General features: G+C 46.2%; 1 protein-coding gene across 5 annotated transcripts in view; it reads right to left on the reverse strand.

Annotated features, from left to right (window-relative positions):
* CCM2 (CCM2 scaffold protein) overlaps positions 1 to 14,846 on the reverse strand; it is a 74,463-nt gene extending 59,617 nt beyond the window's left edge. For 3 of the 5 annotated variants that reach the window (XM_025379698.1, XM_025379699.1, XM_025379696.1), the window contains exon 1: positions 14,671 to 14,846. In XM_025379698.1, the coding sequence (XP_025235483.1) occupies positions 14,671 to 14,700 (30 nt within the window). In that variant the 5' untranslated portion in view covers positions 14,701 to 14,846. The remainder of the gene's footprint in view (positions 1 to 14,670) is intronic. The other 2 variants (XM_025379697.1, XM_025379694.1) reach the window with 1 other exon arrangement.
* Positions 14,847 to 17,902: the final 3,056 nt, after the last annotated feature.

Here is a 17,902-nt window from a genome sequence, read left to right on the forward strand (position 1 = left end):
AGTTCGAGACCAGCCTGGCCAACATGGTGAAACCCCGTCTCTACTAAAAGTACAAAAATTAGCTGTGTATGGTGGCGGGTGCCTGTAATCCCAGCTGCTTGGGAGGCTGAGGCAGAAGAATCGCTTGAACCTGGGAGGCAGAGGTTGCAGTGAGCCAAGATTGCACCATTGCACTCCAGCCTGGGCAACAGAGCAAGACACCATCTCAAGAAAAATAACAATAATAAAAATACAAATAAAAGACACCAGAGCCAGCTTAAAGTGCTTCCCACTGGCTGAGTTTGGGACAATTTGAGCTTCAAAATAAATAAGGATATTAGAGGACTATAGTCTTGTAAGTAAAATAAGAATAAATAAGAACTTTAAAATGAAGAAACTTGGCAACGCTATCTTAACCAAGTAACCACAGTTAACATCACCAACATGGGACAAATTGACATTATTTTCCCTGCTATAATGCAACGAGAAGAATACATCATCTCTGTGGTAGTCCTACCAAAAACACATAACGTCATGAGAAAAAAACAGACCCAACTGAGAGACATCCTACAAAGTAACTGATCTGTGATCTTCAAAAATATCAATCATCAAAGACAATAAAAGACTAGGAACCATTTCAGTTCAAAGAGCCTAAAGAGACATGCAAGCCAAATGCAACACATGATCCTGAATCTATAAAATCTATGGATCCTAGAGCTATATAAAGAAAGTATCAGCCGGGCGTGGTGGCTCAAGCCTGTAATCCCAGCACTTTGGGAGGCCGAGACGGGCAGATCACGAGGTCAGGACATCAAGACCATCCTGGCTAACACGGTGAAACCCCGTCTCTACTAAAAAATACAAAAAACTAGCCGGGCAAGGTGGCGAGCGCCTGTAGTCCCAGCTACTCGGGAGGCTGAGGCAGGAGAATGGCGTAAACCCAGGAGGCGGAGCTTGCAGTGAGCTGAGATCCGGCCACTGCACTCCAGGCTTGGCGACAGAGCCAGACTCCGTCTCAAAAAAAAAAAGAAAAAAAAAGAAAGTATCATAACAATCAGCAAGTCTGGATGGGGTCATGAATTACCTAGCAAAATCAAATGAATGTCAATTTCCTGATTTTAATGACCTCAGAATAGTGTGGTTACAGTGTTCTTGCACCAAGGAAGATACAGTTGAAGTGTTAAAGGGTCATGGGGCATTATGTCTACAGTTTATTCTTAATGGTTCAGAAATGTTAACACTTGAAGGATCTGGGTGGAAAGTGTATGAATGCTCTGTGTACTCTGTATATACTCTGTGTGCTTTATATCTACTACATATATATTTAAATCATTTCAATATAAAAAGGTGAAAAGTCAATAGTTTAAAGCAAAAAACAATCTAATGTAAGATTTATAACATGGATAGAAGGAATATATATGCCAAAAAGGGTGCAAATAACAGGAGGGAATACAAATGGAATGATACTGCTGATAGGTTCTTACACTGTACAAGAAAGAAATGACATAACATTAATGGATGGTAATCTGTGACAAGACATGGATACATATAGCAAAATCTAGAGGAGTTACAGCAAAAAAGCCAGTAGCAATAGAGCAGAGTTAAAAATACTCAATCAAAATGGAGAAACAAAGGAAGCAAGCACAAAGGGAAAGAGAAAACAAATAGCAAAATGATAGACTTAAACACAATGACATCAATTATGTAAACTTCAAAATTAAAAGGCAGAAACTATCAGACTAGATAAAAAAGCAAGCTATAACAAAATGCTCTTTATAAAGCATGCAGTTTAAAACTCCAGACATGTTGAAAGACACACCATGCAAATATGCGGCATAAGAAAGTGGGATAGCCAGGCATGGCTGGTTCAAGCCTGTAACCCCAGCTTCTCAGGAGGCTGAGGAGGATCACTGAGGCCAGGAGTTTGAGATCACCTGGGCAACATAGTGAGACACTATCTCTGAAAAAAAAAAAAAAAATTAGCCAGGCATGGTGGCGCGCACCTGTACTCCCAGCTACCTGGGAGGCTGAGGCGGAAGATCACTTGAGCCCAGGAGTTCAAGGCTGCAGTGAGTTATGATCATACTACTGCTCTCCAGCCTCAGTGACACAGCGAGACTCTTTGGCAGTTGCTAAAGTCCCTAAAGCAAAAAAAGAACACAGTGTGGCTATATTAACATCAGACAAGAGATTGGGACAAGAAGTCTTACTAGAAATAAAGATGGTCATTTCATAATGAAAAAGATTTATTTCAACAAGACATTATGGGCTGGGAGTGGTGGCTGACTCCTGTAATCCCAGAACTTTGGGAGGCCGAGGCGGTGGATCACCTGAGGTCAGAAGTTCAACCTTGGCTAACATGGCAAAACCCCATCTCTACTAAAAATACAAAAATTAGCCAGGTATGGTGGCGCACGCCTGTAACTCCAGGTACTCAGAAGGCTGAGACAGGAAAATGGCTTGAACCCAGGAGGTGGAGGTAGAAGTGAGCCAAGATTACACCACTACACTGCAGCCTGGGCAAGAGAGAGACCTCGTCTCAAAAAAAAAAAACACATTATGATCCTAACTGTGTACGTATTTAACAACAGAGCTTCAAAATACATGAAGCCAAAACTAACTAAAGGGAAAAAAAAATCCAAAATAATAACTAGAGAACTTAACACCCTCTCTCTCAATAACTGACAGAATTAGCTGGATGCAGTGGATCATGCCTGTAATCCCAGCACTTTGGGAGGCCAAGGTGGCTTTAGGCCAGGTGTTCAAGACCACCCTGGACAATATACTAAAATACTGATACTCTATAAAAACTTTTTTAAAAGTTAGCCAGGGCAGGGCGCAATGCCTCACACCTATAATCCCAGAACTTTGAGAGGCTGAGGCAGGCAGATCACTTGAGATCAAGAATTTAGAGATCAGGGCCGGGCGCAGTGGCTCAAGCCTGTAATCCCAGCACTTTGGGAGGCCGAGACGGGCGGATCACGAGGTCAGGAGATCGAGACCATCCTGGCTAACACAGTGAAACCCCGTCTCTACTAAAAATACAAAAAACTAGCTGGGCGAGGTGGCGGGCGCCTGTAGTCCCAGCTACTTGGGAGGCTGAGGCAGGAGAATGGCGTGAACCTGGGAGGCGGAGCTTGCAGTGAGCTGAGATCCGGCCACTGCACTCCAGCCTGGGCGACAGAGCGAGACTCTGTCTCAAAAAAAAAAAAAAAAAAAAAAAAAGAATTTAGAGATCAGCCTGGCCAACACGTTGAAACCTCATCTCTACTAAAAATACAAAAATTAGCCGGGTATAGTGGTGGGCACCAGTAATCTCAGCTACTTGGGAGGCTGAGGTAGGAGAACTGATTGAAACCAGGAGGCAGAGGTTGCAGTGAGCCAAATCACGCCACTGCACCCCAGCCTGGGCAACAGAGTGAGATTCCATCTCAGTAAATAAATAAACCATTATAAAATTTAAAAAAAAAAAAATTTTTTTTAAATTAGCTGGGCGGGGTGCAGTAGATCACACTTATAATCCCAGCACTTTGGGAGGCCAAGGTGGCTGGATCACCTGAGGTCAGGAGTTCGAGAGCAGCCCGGCCAACATGGTGAAACCCCGTCTCTATTAAAAATACAAAAATTAGCCAGGTGTGGTGGCGGGCGCCTGTAATCCCAGCTACTGGGGAGGCTGAGGCATGAGAATCACTAGAACTTGGGAGGCAGAGGTTGTAGTGAGCTGAGATTGCGCCACTGCATTCCAACCTGGGCAATAAGAGTGAGACTCCGTCTCAAAAAAAGAAAAAATTTAGCTGGGCATAGTGGCACACACCTATAGTCCTAACTACTTGGGAGGCTGAGGCATGAGAACTGCTTGAACCAGGAGTTTGAGGTTATACTGAGCTCTGATTGCACCACTACACTCCAGCCTGGGTTACAGAATGAGACCCTATCTCTGGAAAGACAAAAAAACAAAGAATTAGTAGACAAAAATTTAGCAGAAGGTTTGGTAGTGTCTTATAAAGTTAAACATGTAGTTCCCATAAAATTCAGCAATTCCATTATTAGGTATTTACCCCAAAAAAATGAAAACATGTTCACATAATGACTCATTCACAAATGTTCACAGCAGCTTTTTCAAAATACAAAGTAGACTGGGAGGCCGCAGCAGATGTATCACCTGAGGTCAGGGGTTCGAGACCAGCCTGGCCAACATGGTGAAACCCCATCTCTACTAAAAATACAAAAATTAGCCAGGCATGATGGTGAGTGCCTATAATCCCACCTACTCAGGAGGCTGAGGCAGAAGAATCGCTTGAACCCAGGAAGCAGAGGTTGCAGTGAGCTGAGATCACACCATTGCATTCCAGTCTGGGCGACAAGAGCAAAACTCCGTCTCAAAAAAAAAAAAAAAAAGTATATATATATATATATATATATATATACACACACACAAACACAAACTAGAAAGAAACTAAATCTCCAACAAATGAATAAACAAATCACAGCATAAACATACAACAAAATATTACTCAGCAACTGAAACATGCATCAATATATGGATAAATCTCAAAACATTATGTTGAGTACAGTGATCCTTGCACAACAGAATGTATACTGTATGAATCCATCTGTATGAAGTTTTAGAACGAACGAAACTAATGTATGGTGGGAAAAAAATCAGAACAGTAGTACCTTGTGGTAAGGATTTTCTAAGGAGCATAAAGGAATTTTCTCAGTGATGGTAGGTAATGTTTTATTTCCTAGTAGGGGTTTCAGTTATGTAGGAGTATGCATTTGTCAAAATTTAGCTAATATTCACTGGAGATGCATATATTTGGCCAGGCGCAGTGGCTCATGCCTGTAATACCAACACTTTGGCAGGTCGAGACAGAAGGATTGCTTAAGCCCAGGAATTCAAGACCAGCCTGGGCAACACAGTGAGACCTCGTCTCTACAAAAAATAGAAAAATTAGCTGGGCACGGTGACAAACCCATTTAGTCCTAGCTACACAGGAGGCTGGGGCGGGAGGATCACTTGAGTCTGGGAAGTCAAGGCTGCAGTGTGCTGTGATTGCACCACCACACTCCAGCCTGTCAGGCCCTGTTTTAAAAAAAAAAAAAAAAAAAAAAAATTGTGTATTTCATTGTTACATAATTTTACATCAAAAGAAAACTGTAAGCAAATCTTGAACGCTAGTTAATGACATGCATGCTAACGTATTTAGATCAAAGTGAAACAATGTCTGCAATTTATTGAGGAATGCATCAGAAAAATAAAATGAGTTGATGGGTAGGTACAGTGATAAACAGATGCTAGATATGGGATAAAGCAATATAGCCAGGCCAGGCGGGGTGGCTCATGCGTGTAATCCCAGCACTTTGGGAGGATGAGGTGGGCGGATCATCTGAGGTCAGGAGTTCCAGACCAGCTCCACCAACATGGTGAAACCCTGTCTCTACTAAATACAAAAAATTAGCCAGGCGTGGTGGCACATGCCTGTAATCCCAGCCGCTGGGGAGGCTGAGGCAGGAGAATCGCTTGAACAAAGGAGGCGGAGGTTGCAGTGAGCCAAGATCACACCATCGCACTCCAGCCTAGGCGAAAGAGCGAGACTCCGTCTCAAAAAAAAAAAAAAAAAACCAAGAATAGCCAACGTTAGTGGCAGAATCTAGGTGGCGGGTGTGAAAGTATTCACTGCAAAATTCTTTCAACTTTGGTGTACTCAAAAAAAAATTTTTTTTTTTTTTTTTGAGACAGAGGCTCCCTCTGTCACCCAGGCTGGAGTACAATGGCTCAATCTCGGCTCACAGCAACCTCCGCCTCCCAGGTTCAAGCGATTCTCCTGCCTCAGCCTCTGGAGTAGCCGGGACTACAGGCACACACCACCATGCCCTGCTAAGTTTTGTATTTTTGTAGCAATGGGGTTTCGCCATGTTGGCCAAGTTGGTCTTGAACTTCTGACCTCAGGTGATCCGCCCGCCTTGGCCTCCTAAAGTGCTGGGATCAGAAGCATGAGTACCACGCCCGGCCCAAAACTTTTCATAATAAAATGCTGAGGGTGGAAGAATGGGCTGGAAAAAGCAGACACGGAGGCTGCACATTCCTCTTTCAAGGAAGACGGACAATACTAGGTGAGAGAAGGAGCCTTAGAAAAGAACCTGAACTCAACCTGACATTAGAAGTGCACAGGCAGGTGGGCTATGGTTATTGTCTATACCCAAGAACATGAAAAGTAAAAGCTATGTGAAGGTGATATACCTAATGGCAGCAATAAATCGGTTAGACATAATCACACCTAGGGCATCTTCAGACATCCGACAGAAAATCAACATGCACCATAACTGACACTTAGACCTGACCAAGGCATCTCATTAAGAACATGTACCCTTGGCCAGGCACAGTGGCACACGGTGGCACACAGTGGCTAGGACTTTGGGAGGGTGAGGCGGGTGGATCATGAGGTCAAGAAATCAAGACCATCCTTGACAACATGGTGAAACTCCATCTCTACCAAAAATAAAAAAATTAGCTGGGCGTGACAGCACACACTTGTAGTCCCAGCTACTCGGGAGGCTGAGGCAGGAGAATTCCTTGAACCCGGGAGACAGAGGCTGCAGTGAGCCGAGATCGCGCCACTGCACTCCAGCCTGGGTGGCAGAGCAAGACTCTGTCTCGAAAAAAAAAAAAAAACACGTACCCCACCACATAAACCAACAAGGGAAACATTCAGTTTCCACACCTGACCAGAGAGCTCATGGTGACAACACACAGGAAGCAAATTTGATTTTCTGAAAAAAAACCTGCATGGAATTTTAAACTACAGAATGGACATAAAGATTTAAATAAAGTCTTCTCTCTTTTTTTTCTCCAAGGTACAAAAACAACGTGTAAAATGGTATCTCCCACTCCTCACTAAGAACAGGAACACAACGGGCTGGCGCGGTGGCTCACACCTGTAATCCCAACAATTTCGGAGGCTGAGGCGGGCAGATCACAAGGTCAGGAGATCGAGACCATCCTGGCTGACACGGTGAAACCCTGTCTCTACTAAAAATACAAAACATTAGCCGGGCCTGGTGGCAGGCACCTGTAGTCCCAGCTACTCAGGAGGCTGAGGCAGGAGAATGGCATAGACCCGGGAGGCGGAGCTTGCAGTGAGCTGAGAGCGCACCACTGCACTCCAGCCTGGGCGACAGAGTGAGACTCCATCTCAAAAAAAAAAAAAAAAAAAAAAAAAGAGTACGGTAACACCATGGGTTTAGGCTGACTAGTCTTCTCACTTTCAGAAAAGTGAAAAACCTCCTTGGGTTACAAGACACACCACGCTAAGCTACAAACAAGTCTAAATTCCATGTTCCTATTATGCTTATTAAAGGGGATCACTTTCATTACACATACATCTAATCCCTATAATCAAATGCCTAATTCTTAACATAGTCCAAGCAAAAAATTGTTACTGTTTGGGCACACTTGGGAGAAAAAAAAGTCACATTTTTGGCACAACACAAGGCTAAGGAAAAAATTTCCTATTTCTACAAACAAAAAACCCTAGTGGTTCCATTGACAAATCCAAATGTAAACTCCCTCATACCTGTAGAATCACTTGAAGAGCAGTTGCTGTTCTTGATTGAGAGATAAGAAAGCCAAGGAGTGCAAAGTGCGCTAACAAAGATCCACTGTTCACAAGGACACAGCAATGCATGCAGAGGACATGGCTGGGCTCACTGCTCCCGCCACAGATCCCAGAGCACAAAGCCTGTCCCAGGTGAAATGAATGACATCCCTGACTGTGCCAGCTCCCAAAATACCATACATGTTCTCCCAACCACAAAGAGTGTGCTGTGATTTATGGTTTACATACAGCACGGTGAGGGTTGTCCTGTCACTCTGAGCAGCTCTTCTGCGGCCATGTTGACAGCGTAGACTTGGTCCTCAGAACTCACCCGAGACCCTAAGGCAGCCAGCAGATGAGGCCAGAATGACCAGCAACATAAGGCTTGTTACTCTTTTGTCTTGATGAGTTACTACTGCACTTCTATCTACAAACTGAACTCTAGGGTTTGCTTCAAAATCACCTGATGCATTAGCCTTCTTGGGCTGCCAGGACTAAGTATTACAGACTTGAGTGGCTTCAATAATAGAAACTTACTCTCTTAGAGTCTAGATGCTGAAAGTCCAAGATCAAGGTAAATGCAGCGTGGTTTCTCCTGAGGTCTCTCCTTGGCTTGCAGATGGCTGCCTTCTCCATGAGTCCTCAAATGACCATTCCTCTATCTCTGTGTCCTAACATCTTCTTATAAGGACATCCATCAGATTGGATTAGGGCCCAATTACCTCATTTTATCTCAATCACCTCCTTAAAGACTCCATCTTCAGGCCGGGCATGATGGCTCAAGCCTGTAATCCCAGCACTTTGGGAGGCCAAGGCAGGCTGAGCAAGAGGTCAGGAGATCAAGACCATCCTGGCTAATACAGTGAAACCCCATCTCTACTAAAAATACAAAAAAAATTAGCCAGGTGTGGTGGCGGGAGCCTGTAGTCCCAGCTACTTGGGAGGCTGAGGCAGGAGAATGGCGTGAACCTGGGAGGCGGAGCTTGCAGTGAGCCGAGATCGTGACACTGCACTCCAGCCTGGGCGACAGAGCAAGACTCTGTCTCAAAAAAGTAGACTCCATCTTCAAATACAGTCACATCCTGAGGTCCTGGAGGTAGGGGCTTCAGCACATGACTCTGAGGGGACACTATTCAGCCCACACAGGAAGGAGGCAGGGATGAGGAGAAGGTACACATGAAACTGACTGCCCACGCATGGGCCCAGGGCACTTTATTACATGATTTTTTTCTTTACATTTGCTTTTAAAGTTTCCATAAAGGTTTTCCTGATCACTCTTACCAAAGCCTGCTTCCACCATCTATCCCCAGGCTCCACTTCCCGCTCTGCGGCCACAGGCTCACCGTACACATTTCAGTCTCGAGCATCTGTGCCTGACACCATTGGTGCTAATAAACAGTAGTTTAATGGACAAGTGAATGCATGATGTGGAACACCTCCAGTGGCTTCAAGTGCATACAGAACCAACACCCAACTCCCCAGCCCAAGGACCTCCCAGGACTGGGGGACCCTCTCCACCTCATCTCTGCTTCTGAACTGCAGGACACACAGCCAGTCCCAATCTGTCTGGAAGTGGCTGCTGCCTGTCCCATGTCTCTTCTGACATCCTAGGTCTGCCCTTACTCTCTAATTTTAGGTGTAAGAGACCTACTTTCCAAAGTGCAATGTCCCTAACCTCTTCTCAGTGCATTAAGCACATAATAGGCAAGGCAGGATCAAGTTATCTCATTAAAAACTTGTAAACCAACCACGTAAACCAACAAGTAAATAGAGGATGATATAAATGCTCAATAGTTAGATTTATAGGACTTAGTCATGACCATTTACTTACACTGCAAAGTGACAACAAGGAGTGGGCATTGCTGACGTAAATGAAGAAACTGGAAGATCAAGACTAAGCGTCCCAGTGGGGCAGACTGCAGACGCCCTTCTCATCTGCAGGGAAGCCCTTCACTGCAATAATATTGCTAAGAGAAATGTTTTGTTTACACTATCTTCCTCTGAAAGAATGTTCAGAGCAGCCCTGGAAGGTTCTGATGTGCTTTCTGAATCTAAACTATGACAGAATCTGACTATATATTAAAAATTAATAAATATATACTATGTAAATGGTAACTCTTCAAGACAGGAGAATAACCAGCCTTATGCTGCCGATCATTCTGGCCTCATCTACTAGCTGCCTTAGGTTCTCTGCTGAGCACCTCCTGCCTGGTTCTCCAGCCTCCCGACCCTGAGTTACCAAGTTGCCATCCAAGAATTACTGCGATAGCTACCCAAAAGGAAAGAAAAAACAAAATATAGCAGCCCCAATTCACCTTCTGAACCCAAGTATGGCTTGTGACAGTTATAGAATAGGTTTAGTGGGTCGCAACCACAAGCTTTTTTTTTTTTTTTTTTTTTTTTTAAAGACAGAGTCTTACTCTTGTAGCCCAGGCTGGAGTGCAATGGCGCGATCTCAGCTCACTGCAACCTCCACCTCCCAAGTTCAAGCGATTCTCCTGCCTCAGCCTCATTAGGATTACAGGTCCTGCCACCATGCTCAGCTAATTTTTGTATTTTTAGTAGAGATGGGGTTTCACCATGGCTGGTCTCAGACTCCTGACCTCAGGTGATCCACCCACCTCAACCTCCCAAAGTGCTAGGATTTCTGGCATAAGCCACTGCATCTGGCCAACCACCAGTTTTAATGGAAAGAAAAAAAAAATAGAATTAAAAAATCAGAGCATTTAAGTGTGGTTCCTTTAAACTTTCACTTCAGTTATACAGACACACACATTTGTGTCTGCATCGGGTCAGCATGGAGAAGGTATGGCTTCCTAGTGCCTACACTGACCAAATTTTAAAAGGTACTGGTCCAATCCAAGCTTTCAGTTCCTCACAGACACCGGTCCAGCAGTGACTACAGCAGCTGATAGCTCAGGGCCTGTAACCTAGAGGATCTTTTCCTCTCCACTTTTTATTATGGAAATTCTCAAAAAAAAAAATAAAAGTAGAACAATGCATAACCACTACCAAAGCATTCAGCTATCCCCTTTCTTTCTTCTATTTTGAGTGAAGCAAATCCCAGAAATCATACTATTTCACCCACAAATATCTCAGTATACATGCCTATCAGATCAGAACTTAAAATAATTATCACACCAAACAAAATTAATAATTCCTCATTTATTATTTAATATCTAGTCCTACATTTCTAGGGAACTTTATAATTTTTTCTTTTTTTTTTCCTTGAGACAGGGTCTTGCTGTCACTCAGGCGGTGGCACAATCACAGCTCATTGCAGCCTCGACCTCCATGGCTCAAGCAGTCTTCCCTTCTCAGCATCTCAAGTAGCTGGAACTACAGGCATGCAACACCATGCTCAGCTGGTTTTCTTATTTTTCGTAGAGATAGGGTCTCACTAAGTAGTCCAGACTGATCTCAAACTCCTGGGCTTAAGCAATCCTCCCACCTCAGCCTCCCAAAGTGCTGAGATTACAGGCATAGCCACTGTACTCAGACTATAACCTTTTTCTACCTTAAACAATGCAAATAAATTAGATCAATGTAAAAATATTTAACTGTGTTCAGTTTGAAATCACAGCCACCTCCTGGTGGGGCAAGCAAAGACCAGAGGCAGCAGAGAAGCTGAGACTCACAACAAGGTTAAGGCCACAAGATGGTTTTTTGTTTGTTTGTTTTTGGAGATGGAGTCTCACTCTGTTGCCCAGGCTGGAGTGCAGTGGCATGATCTCAGCTCACTGCAACCTCCGCCTCCCAGGTTCAAGCGACTCTCCTGCCTCAGCCTCCTGAGTAGCTGGGATTATAGGCACATGACACCACGCCTAGCTAATTTTCGTATTTTTAGTAGAGACAGGGTTTCACCATGTTGGCCAGGCTGGTCTCAAACTCCTAGTGTCAAGTGATCCGCCTGCCTCGGCCTCCCAAAGTGTTAGGATTACCTACACCCAGCCCTGACAAGACAGCTTTTTTGGGCTGTGATCTGAGTATAAAAATCCATACAACCCAACTTAAGTGTATTCAAGTTTCTAATAAAAAGGAATTACTGTCGGGTGCGGTGGCTCATGCCACCCAGCACTTTGGGAGGCCGAGGTGGATTACCTGAGTTCGGGAGTTTGAGACCAGCCTGACCAACATGGAGAAACCCCGTCTCTACTAAAATTACAAAAATTAGCTGGACATGGTGGCACATGCCTGTAATCCCAGCTACACGGGAGGCTGAGGCAAGAGAATCACTTGAACCTGGGAGGCGGAGGTTGCAGTGAGCCGAGATGGCGCCAATGTACTCCAGCCTGGGCGACAAGGGCAAAACTCCATCTCAAAAAAAAAAAATAAAGGAATTACAGAGTAGCGCCACAATGCACAGAACATGAGTCCATACTGTAGGTAGGAACCTTACTCTCCAAACCCCAAAACAGAACTTGTAGGCTAAAAAGTACTACTCTGTAGACATCAAGACAGAAGAGCAGCCCCAAGTCGTCACTTCGACTCCCCAGGCCCCACACCTTTAGTGGCCAGAGCACTTTTCTGTCAATGCACTCATTCCTTCAGATGGACCCATGAGTGATCCATCTCCCCATCAGCTCCTCAGGGCCACAAGCTCCTCCTGCATCCCCATCACCCAGTGAGTTTCATGGGACACAAGAGGGGCTCAACAGACATTTGTTAAATGAACCATGGCCCACTTGAGGAAACCCAGGTGTACAGTCATCATAACCACATGTGCTGAGGTGGCTTGAGAAAGGGCAGTGCCACACTGGGGCCAAGTTCCCATGAGACTCACTTCAGTCCATCGGTTCTCTGCCAACTCACTGATTCCTGTGTCCTGAGGAAAATGGGCCGAGGTAGAACAAGCCTGAACCACTGCTTGGCAAGACACCAAGACAAGTGTCTGAGACTAAAAAGGAAAAAAAAAAAAAAAAAAAGGCCCACCTGGGCTCAGGTGATCCTCCTGTCTCAGCCTTCCAAGTAGCTGAGACTATAGGCGAGCACTGCTGCACCTGGCTAATTTCTGTATTTTTTGTATAGATGGGGTTTTGCCATGTTGCCCAGGCTGGTCTCGAACTCCTGAGCTAAAGTGATCCTGCCTTGGCCTCCCAAAGTGCTGGATTACAGGCATAGCCACTGTATCCAGCCTAATTCTACATTTTTTGAAGGAGCTAACTTAGAAGAACTTAAATGTCCAAACTGTACTTTCATAAAACTATTGTCAGTACTTCTAATACTTATGCCTGAATTTGTGTATAAGTTTAGAGCAATGCAATTTACCTTAATGAGAATGATTTAACTACCAGTTATTAAACTGGAGGTGATCTCACATTGAATGTGGGAGCTGAGCAGGAAGGTTCTGCCAGCTTGCAACTGGCAGAGTACACGAGGTAAAGTGTGTTAAGTCACGACCTGGAGAAGAATTCATGCCCCAAAGCTCCTTGTCTGGCTTGTCTACAGGAAACAAGCTAAGACAAGTGGTAGAATACAGAAAAAACACAAAACCCTTGGCTTAAGCAACTATATAACAATTGATTATCTCCTCTAGTGAGACAATGAAATTAATAATTAACCTTCTTTATGCCTAAATTTTTTCATTACCCAACTGGAAAATTCTTAATAATTTTACTGTTTTTTCACTTATATCCCAAAAACTCAACAGTCTTACTGCTTCTCTCTCTTTCTCCCTATTGCTGGATGTTTCATGTTTCTACCAAAGCTGATACGCAGCTCTAGAAAAAAAAAATCACTCAATTCCATCCGTGCCTATCACACACAGGTAGATGAGCCAGGTACTCCTTTAAGTGTTGCACAATGAGGTCATCAGTCCTCAGCGCGCTCTTGGATCCTGGCATTCCACAGAGAAGATGGCTTACTTTCCGCAAAGCTCACCATCATCCACACTCGGGCATGATGGTCCCTGCTAAGCAGTCACCGGGTTAACACCTCTCCTTTCCAGCTGACTCCTTTTACACTGCTTGGCTCCTCCCTCTTCTGTGCGCAGCACCCATCTCTAGTCTAACCCCCGCTGGCTGAATCACTATCTTGAGCTATTTTCCAGCCTTAAAACATCTTTGTAGGTAACCGCAAATTATATTGCACCTAAATTAGACATGCATGGTGCTAACATGAAACAATGAGTTGAGAAAGTAGAGAACCAGCACCACAGGACTCCCTGAAGGCCACCTGGCTACATTCTATTTCATACAGGACTTTTAAATGGGGCACTCTGTCAAACAAGGCGGTGAGCAGCTGTCAATTAAAGGACACTGTCCTGCAGAGTACAGGGTAGTAAAATCATAGTCAGGACTTATAGAGGTCTGCTTTAAACTTGTGGATAAAAGTGCGCACACACACATCAAAAAGAAAATGATAGCCAAGACGTGAAGATTATAAAGCATTTATTTGAAAAAGATACATTTTATTAAAATCAATTTTCCACTTTAACGGTAGCTCAATCCACATCGTTTTTCCAGTCTTAAAATGTTTCTTTATCGACTACTATACCCCTTCACTGTAATTAAAGACACATTTTGTAAAACTACATAAACTGGGGTTTGACTATGAACTACGTCCTAAACTGTGTCCTAAACATTGAACTATGCCCTAAATCCCACTGCCAAACGTAGCGTCACTAAAATCAATCAATGGTTTTAAATCTGATAGTGAACAAGTGAGCTGGCCATAAGGTGAAGGCTACCCTTGATTTTACTGGATATCCAAAAACGAAGTCCAGTGAGCAGCAAACGTCTCCACGTTAACCACACAGCCCACTGGCTCCAGTTCCAGCCCTGGACAGCTTTCTGGCCCCTCGCCGGGCCCACTTCCTCTGCAGCCCCAGGTCCCGACACGCAGGGAAGGCCGTCTGGGGCCGAGGTCGGGGCGAGCCGCTGCCCGGGCTGGAGGAAAGGCGCGGCGCTTCCTGTCCGCCCGGCCGCGAAAGCCCACCTGACCATTGTCCGGGGTCTCGCCCTGCCCCGCCCCGCCCCGCCAGCGGGCCCACTACCCCCGCCCGGGCCCCGAGGAACACCCGCCCACCCCATCCTGGCCCCCCAACCCAGCCGCCCGCCGACCACAGCAGCAGGACGCCCCCGCGCACGCTCACCTTCTTGCCCTTCTTGCCCTCCTCTTCCATATCGCCGCGTGCGGCTCCCGCGGCCCGCCCGGCCCGCCCCGGGAGCCCCGCCGCCAGCGGCCGCTACATGCTCGTCCCGGGCCCGCCGCCCCCGCGCTCCCGGCGCCGCCCGCCAGCCGGGCCCGAAGTCTCCGCCCCGGCCGCGCCCCGCACCCGCACTTCCGGGCCCGAGAGAGCCGGCCCACCCCCCCCGCCCCGCCCAGGCCCCACCCTCCCCAGTGCAGGCCCCGCCCACGGTTGTCGCTCATCGGCACTTTCAGGCCCAAGGGAACGGGACCCGCGGCGATCAGACCCCGCCCCTTCACGGAGAACAGGGCCCGTTGGCCCAGCTGACGGCAAGAGCACCGCCCACAGGCTGAAGATCCTGCCCCTTCAGGACGGCCGAGAACACGCCTGCCTTGCCCCACCCCCAGCCTGCCCCGCGTCCTTCAGGACAGCTGTAAACGCGCCTACCCCAACCTCGCCTCTGCACAGTCGCGAGAACGCACCTGTCCAGCCCCCAGTTCGCCCCGCCCACTCAGCGCGCGCGGGAGCGCGCGCGGGAGCAGCTCCAACTTTTTCAATTTGCCGCCATCTTTACGGCGGCCGACTTCCCAACCTCCCTCGCGTCCAGGGAGGCGGAGCTTAGGTCTCTGAAAAGGGGACGGGGGCCGGCGGGAGGGGACGCGGCCAGCAGAGGGCGAAGGAGGGGCGCGAGGAGGCGGCCCCTCTTAAGGGGCGGGGCGTCCCGCCGAGAGTCTGGGTGCGGTGCGGTTTTCCTTTTTCTTGTGTCCCACTTTATTCCCTGGGCCACAGGGAATCCGTTTTCTAATACTTCTCTGTTCTAAAGTCTGCCTGCCTTAGACAAACACATTTGGAAAATAGAAATGCAACTACAAGGATGTGCAGACCCTATCAGAATAAAATCGTAGAACCTTGTCAGTCATCTGGTATAATTTCCACATTTTCCAGATGACGTCCGGGGAATGAGGCGATTCGCCCAAAAGCACACTGCAAATTGGAGTCACCAGCAGGTCTGCTATTTTGCCACTAAACCCATCTGCCAGTAAGAACTTTGTAGCACAGCTAGAATGTAAACTGTTAACAAAAGGAACCAGTATTCGTTCCCTTTGATTTTTTTTTTTCCGTTTGATTCGTTTCCTTTTGATTTTTTTCTTTTTTAATTTTTTGAGACAGTTTCACTCTGTCGCCCAGGCTGGAGTGCAGTGGTGAGATCTCGGCTCACTGCAACCTCTGCCTCCTGGGTTCGAGCGATTCTCCTGCCTCAGCCTCCCGAGTAGCTGGGATTACAGGTGCCCGCCACAATGCCCGGCTAATTTTTTTTGTATTTTTAGTACAGACGGGGTTTCTCTGTGTTGGCCAGTCTGGTCTCAAACTCCTGACCTCGTGATCCGCCCACCTCGGCCTCCCAGAGTGCAGGGATTACAGGCATGAGCCACCGCTCCCGGCCTCAACTGATTTTTTTTTAAGTATTGGATATTGTACCATTTGTCAGTGTATTGTCTCGTAGCTCCACATTCACTTCTCCCATCCTGCTCTGAGAATATGGAGCTGCGCCCTTTAAGCATTCCTCCTTTGCCGAAGACAAAATCTTAAGATCATCAGTAGGCCAGGCTCGATGGCTCACGCCTATAATCCCAGCACTTTGGGAAGCTGAAGCAGGCGGATCACTTGAGGAGTTCGAGACCAGCTTGGCCAGCATGGTGAAACACCGTCTCTACTAAAAATACAAAAATTAGCTGGGCTTGGTCGTGCACGCCTGTAATCCCAGCTACTCGGGAGGCTGAGGCAGGAGAATCGCTTGAGCCCAGGAAGCGGAGGTTGCGGTGAGCTGAGATCTCACCACTGCACTCCAGCCTGGGCAACAGAGTGATATTCTGTCTCAAAAACAAAGAAAGAAAGATTTGTAGGAGCATTGTGACCCAATCAAGGACAAAGAAGTTTCACAACCCCCCTCGGGCCCTCACTGTTGCCCAGTTGTCCATAATCATTGGATGACTCATGACTTCAACCTGCTCCCTCTTCACCCTCCCCCTAACACAAAAGGAGCCTGAAATTCGTATTAACTTAAAATGGTTCTTAGGCCATTACTCCCCCATGTTCTCAGTTCACTGGCTCTCCAAAATAAACATCGCTTTCCTTGTCTCTTGTCTTTGGCTGTTGTGTGGCAAACTGTATGAGCTTTGGACTTAATGAGTTCTGCCCCTCAGCTCTGGAAGCTCTGGAAGCTGAGGGGCAGAACTGCACAAGAACAAAGATTGCTTTACTATGCAGATAAGTCCCCTGTCAGGTAATCTCTTGGAGCTGTCCTCAGAATAGACAATAGTCAATGACAACTCCCAGTCTCTTGGTTGATCTTTCCTGGTTATGTGATGAAATTCCTAGAGAGAGGTTTTTAAGACAATTGCATTTCTTTTTTTCTTTTTTTTTCTTTTTTTTTTTTTTTTTTTTTGAGACAGGGTCTCACTCTGTTGCCCTGGGTGGAGTGCATTTTTTTATAGAGACAAGGTTTCGCCACGTTGCACGTTGCCTGGGTGGGGACAATTGCATTTGTTTTGGAAAGAAGCTTTCCTAGTCAGATAAGGAAATTCCAGAGAGGCTTATTTCTGAGATCTTCCATTTTTAAGGCATTCAGCATGCCAAAGTGCCATATTTTGGAGAATCACTTAATCATTTTCAGCGCTCTAAGGTCTGTGTCCCAGCCCTGGGGGTGTGGGAGTGGTGTTATTTATCTCAGCTTTATCTCAGCCCTCAAGATAGTAGCTGCTCCTTATCTCTACTATTCTTCTTGGGTTTTTTTTTTTTTTTTGAGGGGGGGTTAAGACAGGGTCTCGCTCTGTCACCCAGGCTGGAGTGTGGTGGTATGATCTCAGCTTACTACAGCCTCAACCTTACGGGCTTGGATGATCCTCCCACCTCAACCTCCCAAGTAGCTAGGACTACAGATATGTGCCACCACATTTTTTGTGTTTTTGATAGAGACTAATTTTTGTATTTTTGATAGAGACTGGGTCTTGCCATGTTGCCAAGGCTGGTCTCGAATTCCTGGGCTCAAGCAATCCCCTTACCTCAGCCTCCCAAAGTGCTCAGATTACAGGCCACCGCGCCTGGTCTATTCTTGTCTCCTCTAATTCCTTGTTACTCCAATCCGCTTGTATACCTAATAATTCTTTTTTTTTTTCTTTCTTTTTTTTTTTTTTTT

This window comes from Theropithecus gelada, chromosome 3, assembly GCF_003255815.1.
Source record: "Theropithecus gelada isolate Dixy chromosome 3, Tgel_1.0, whole genome shotgun sequence".
NCBI lineage: Eukaryota > Metazoa > Chordata > Mammalia > Primates > Cercopithecidae > Theropithecus > Theropithecus gelada.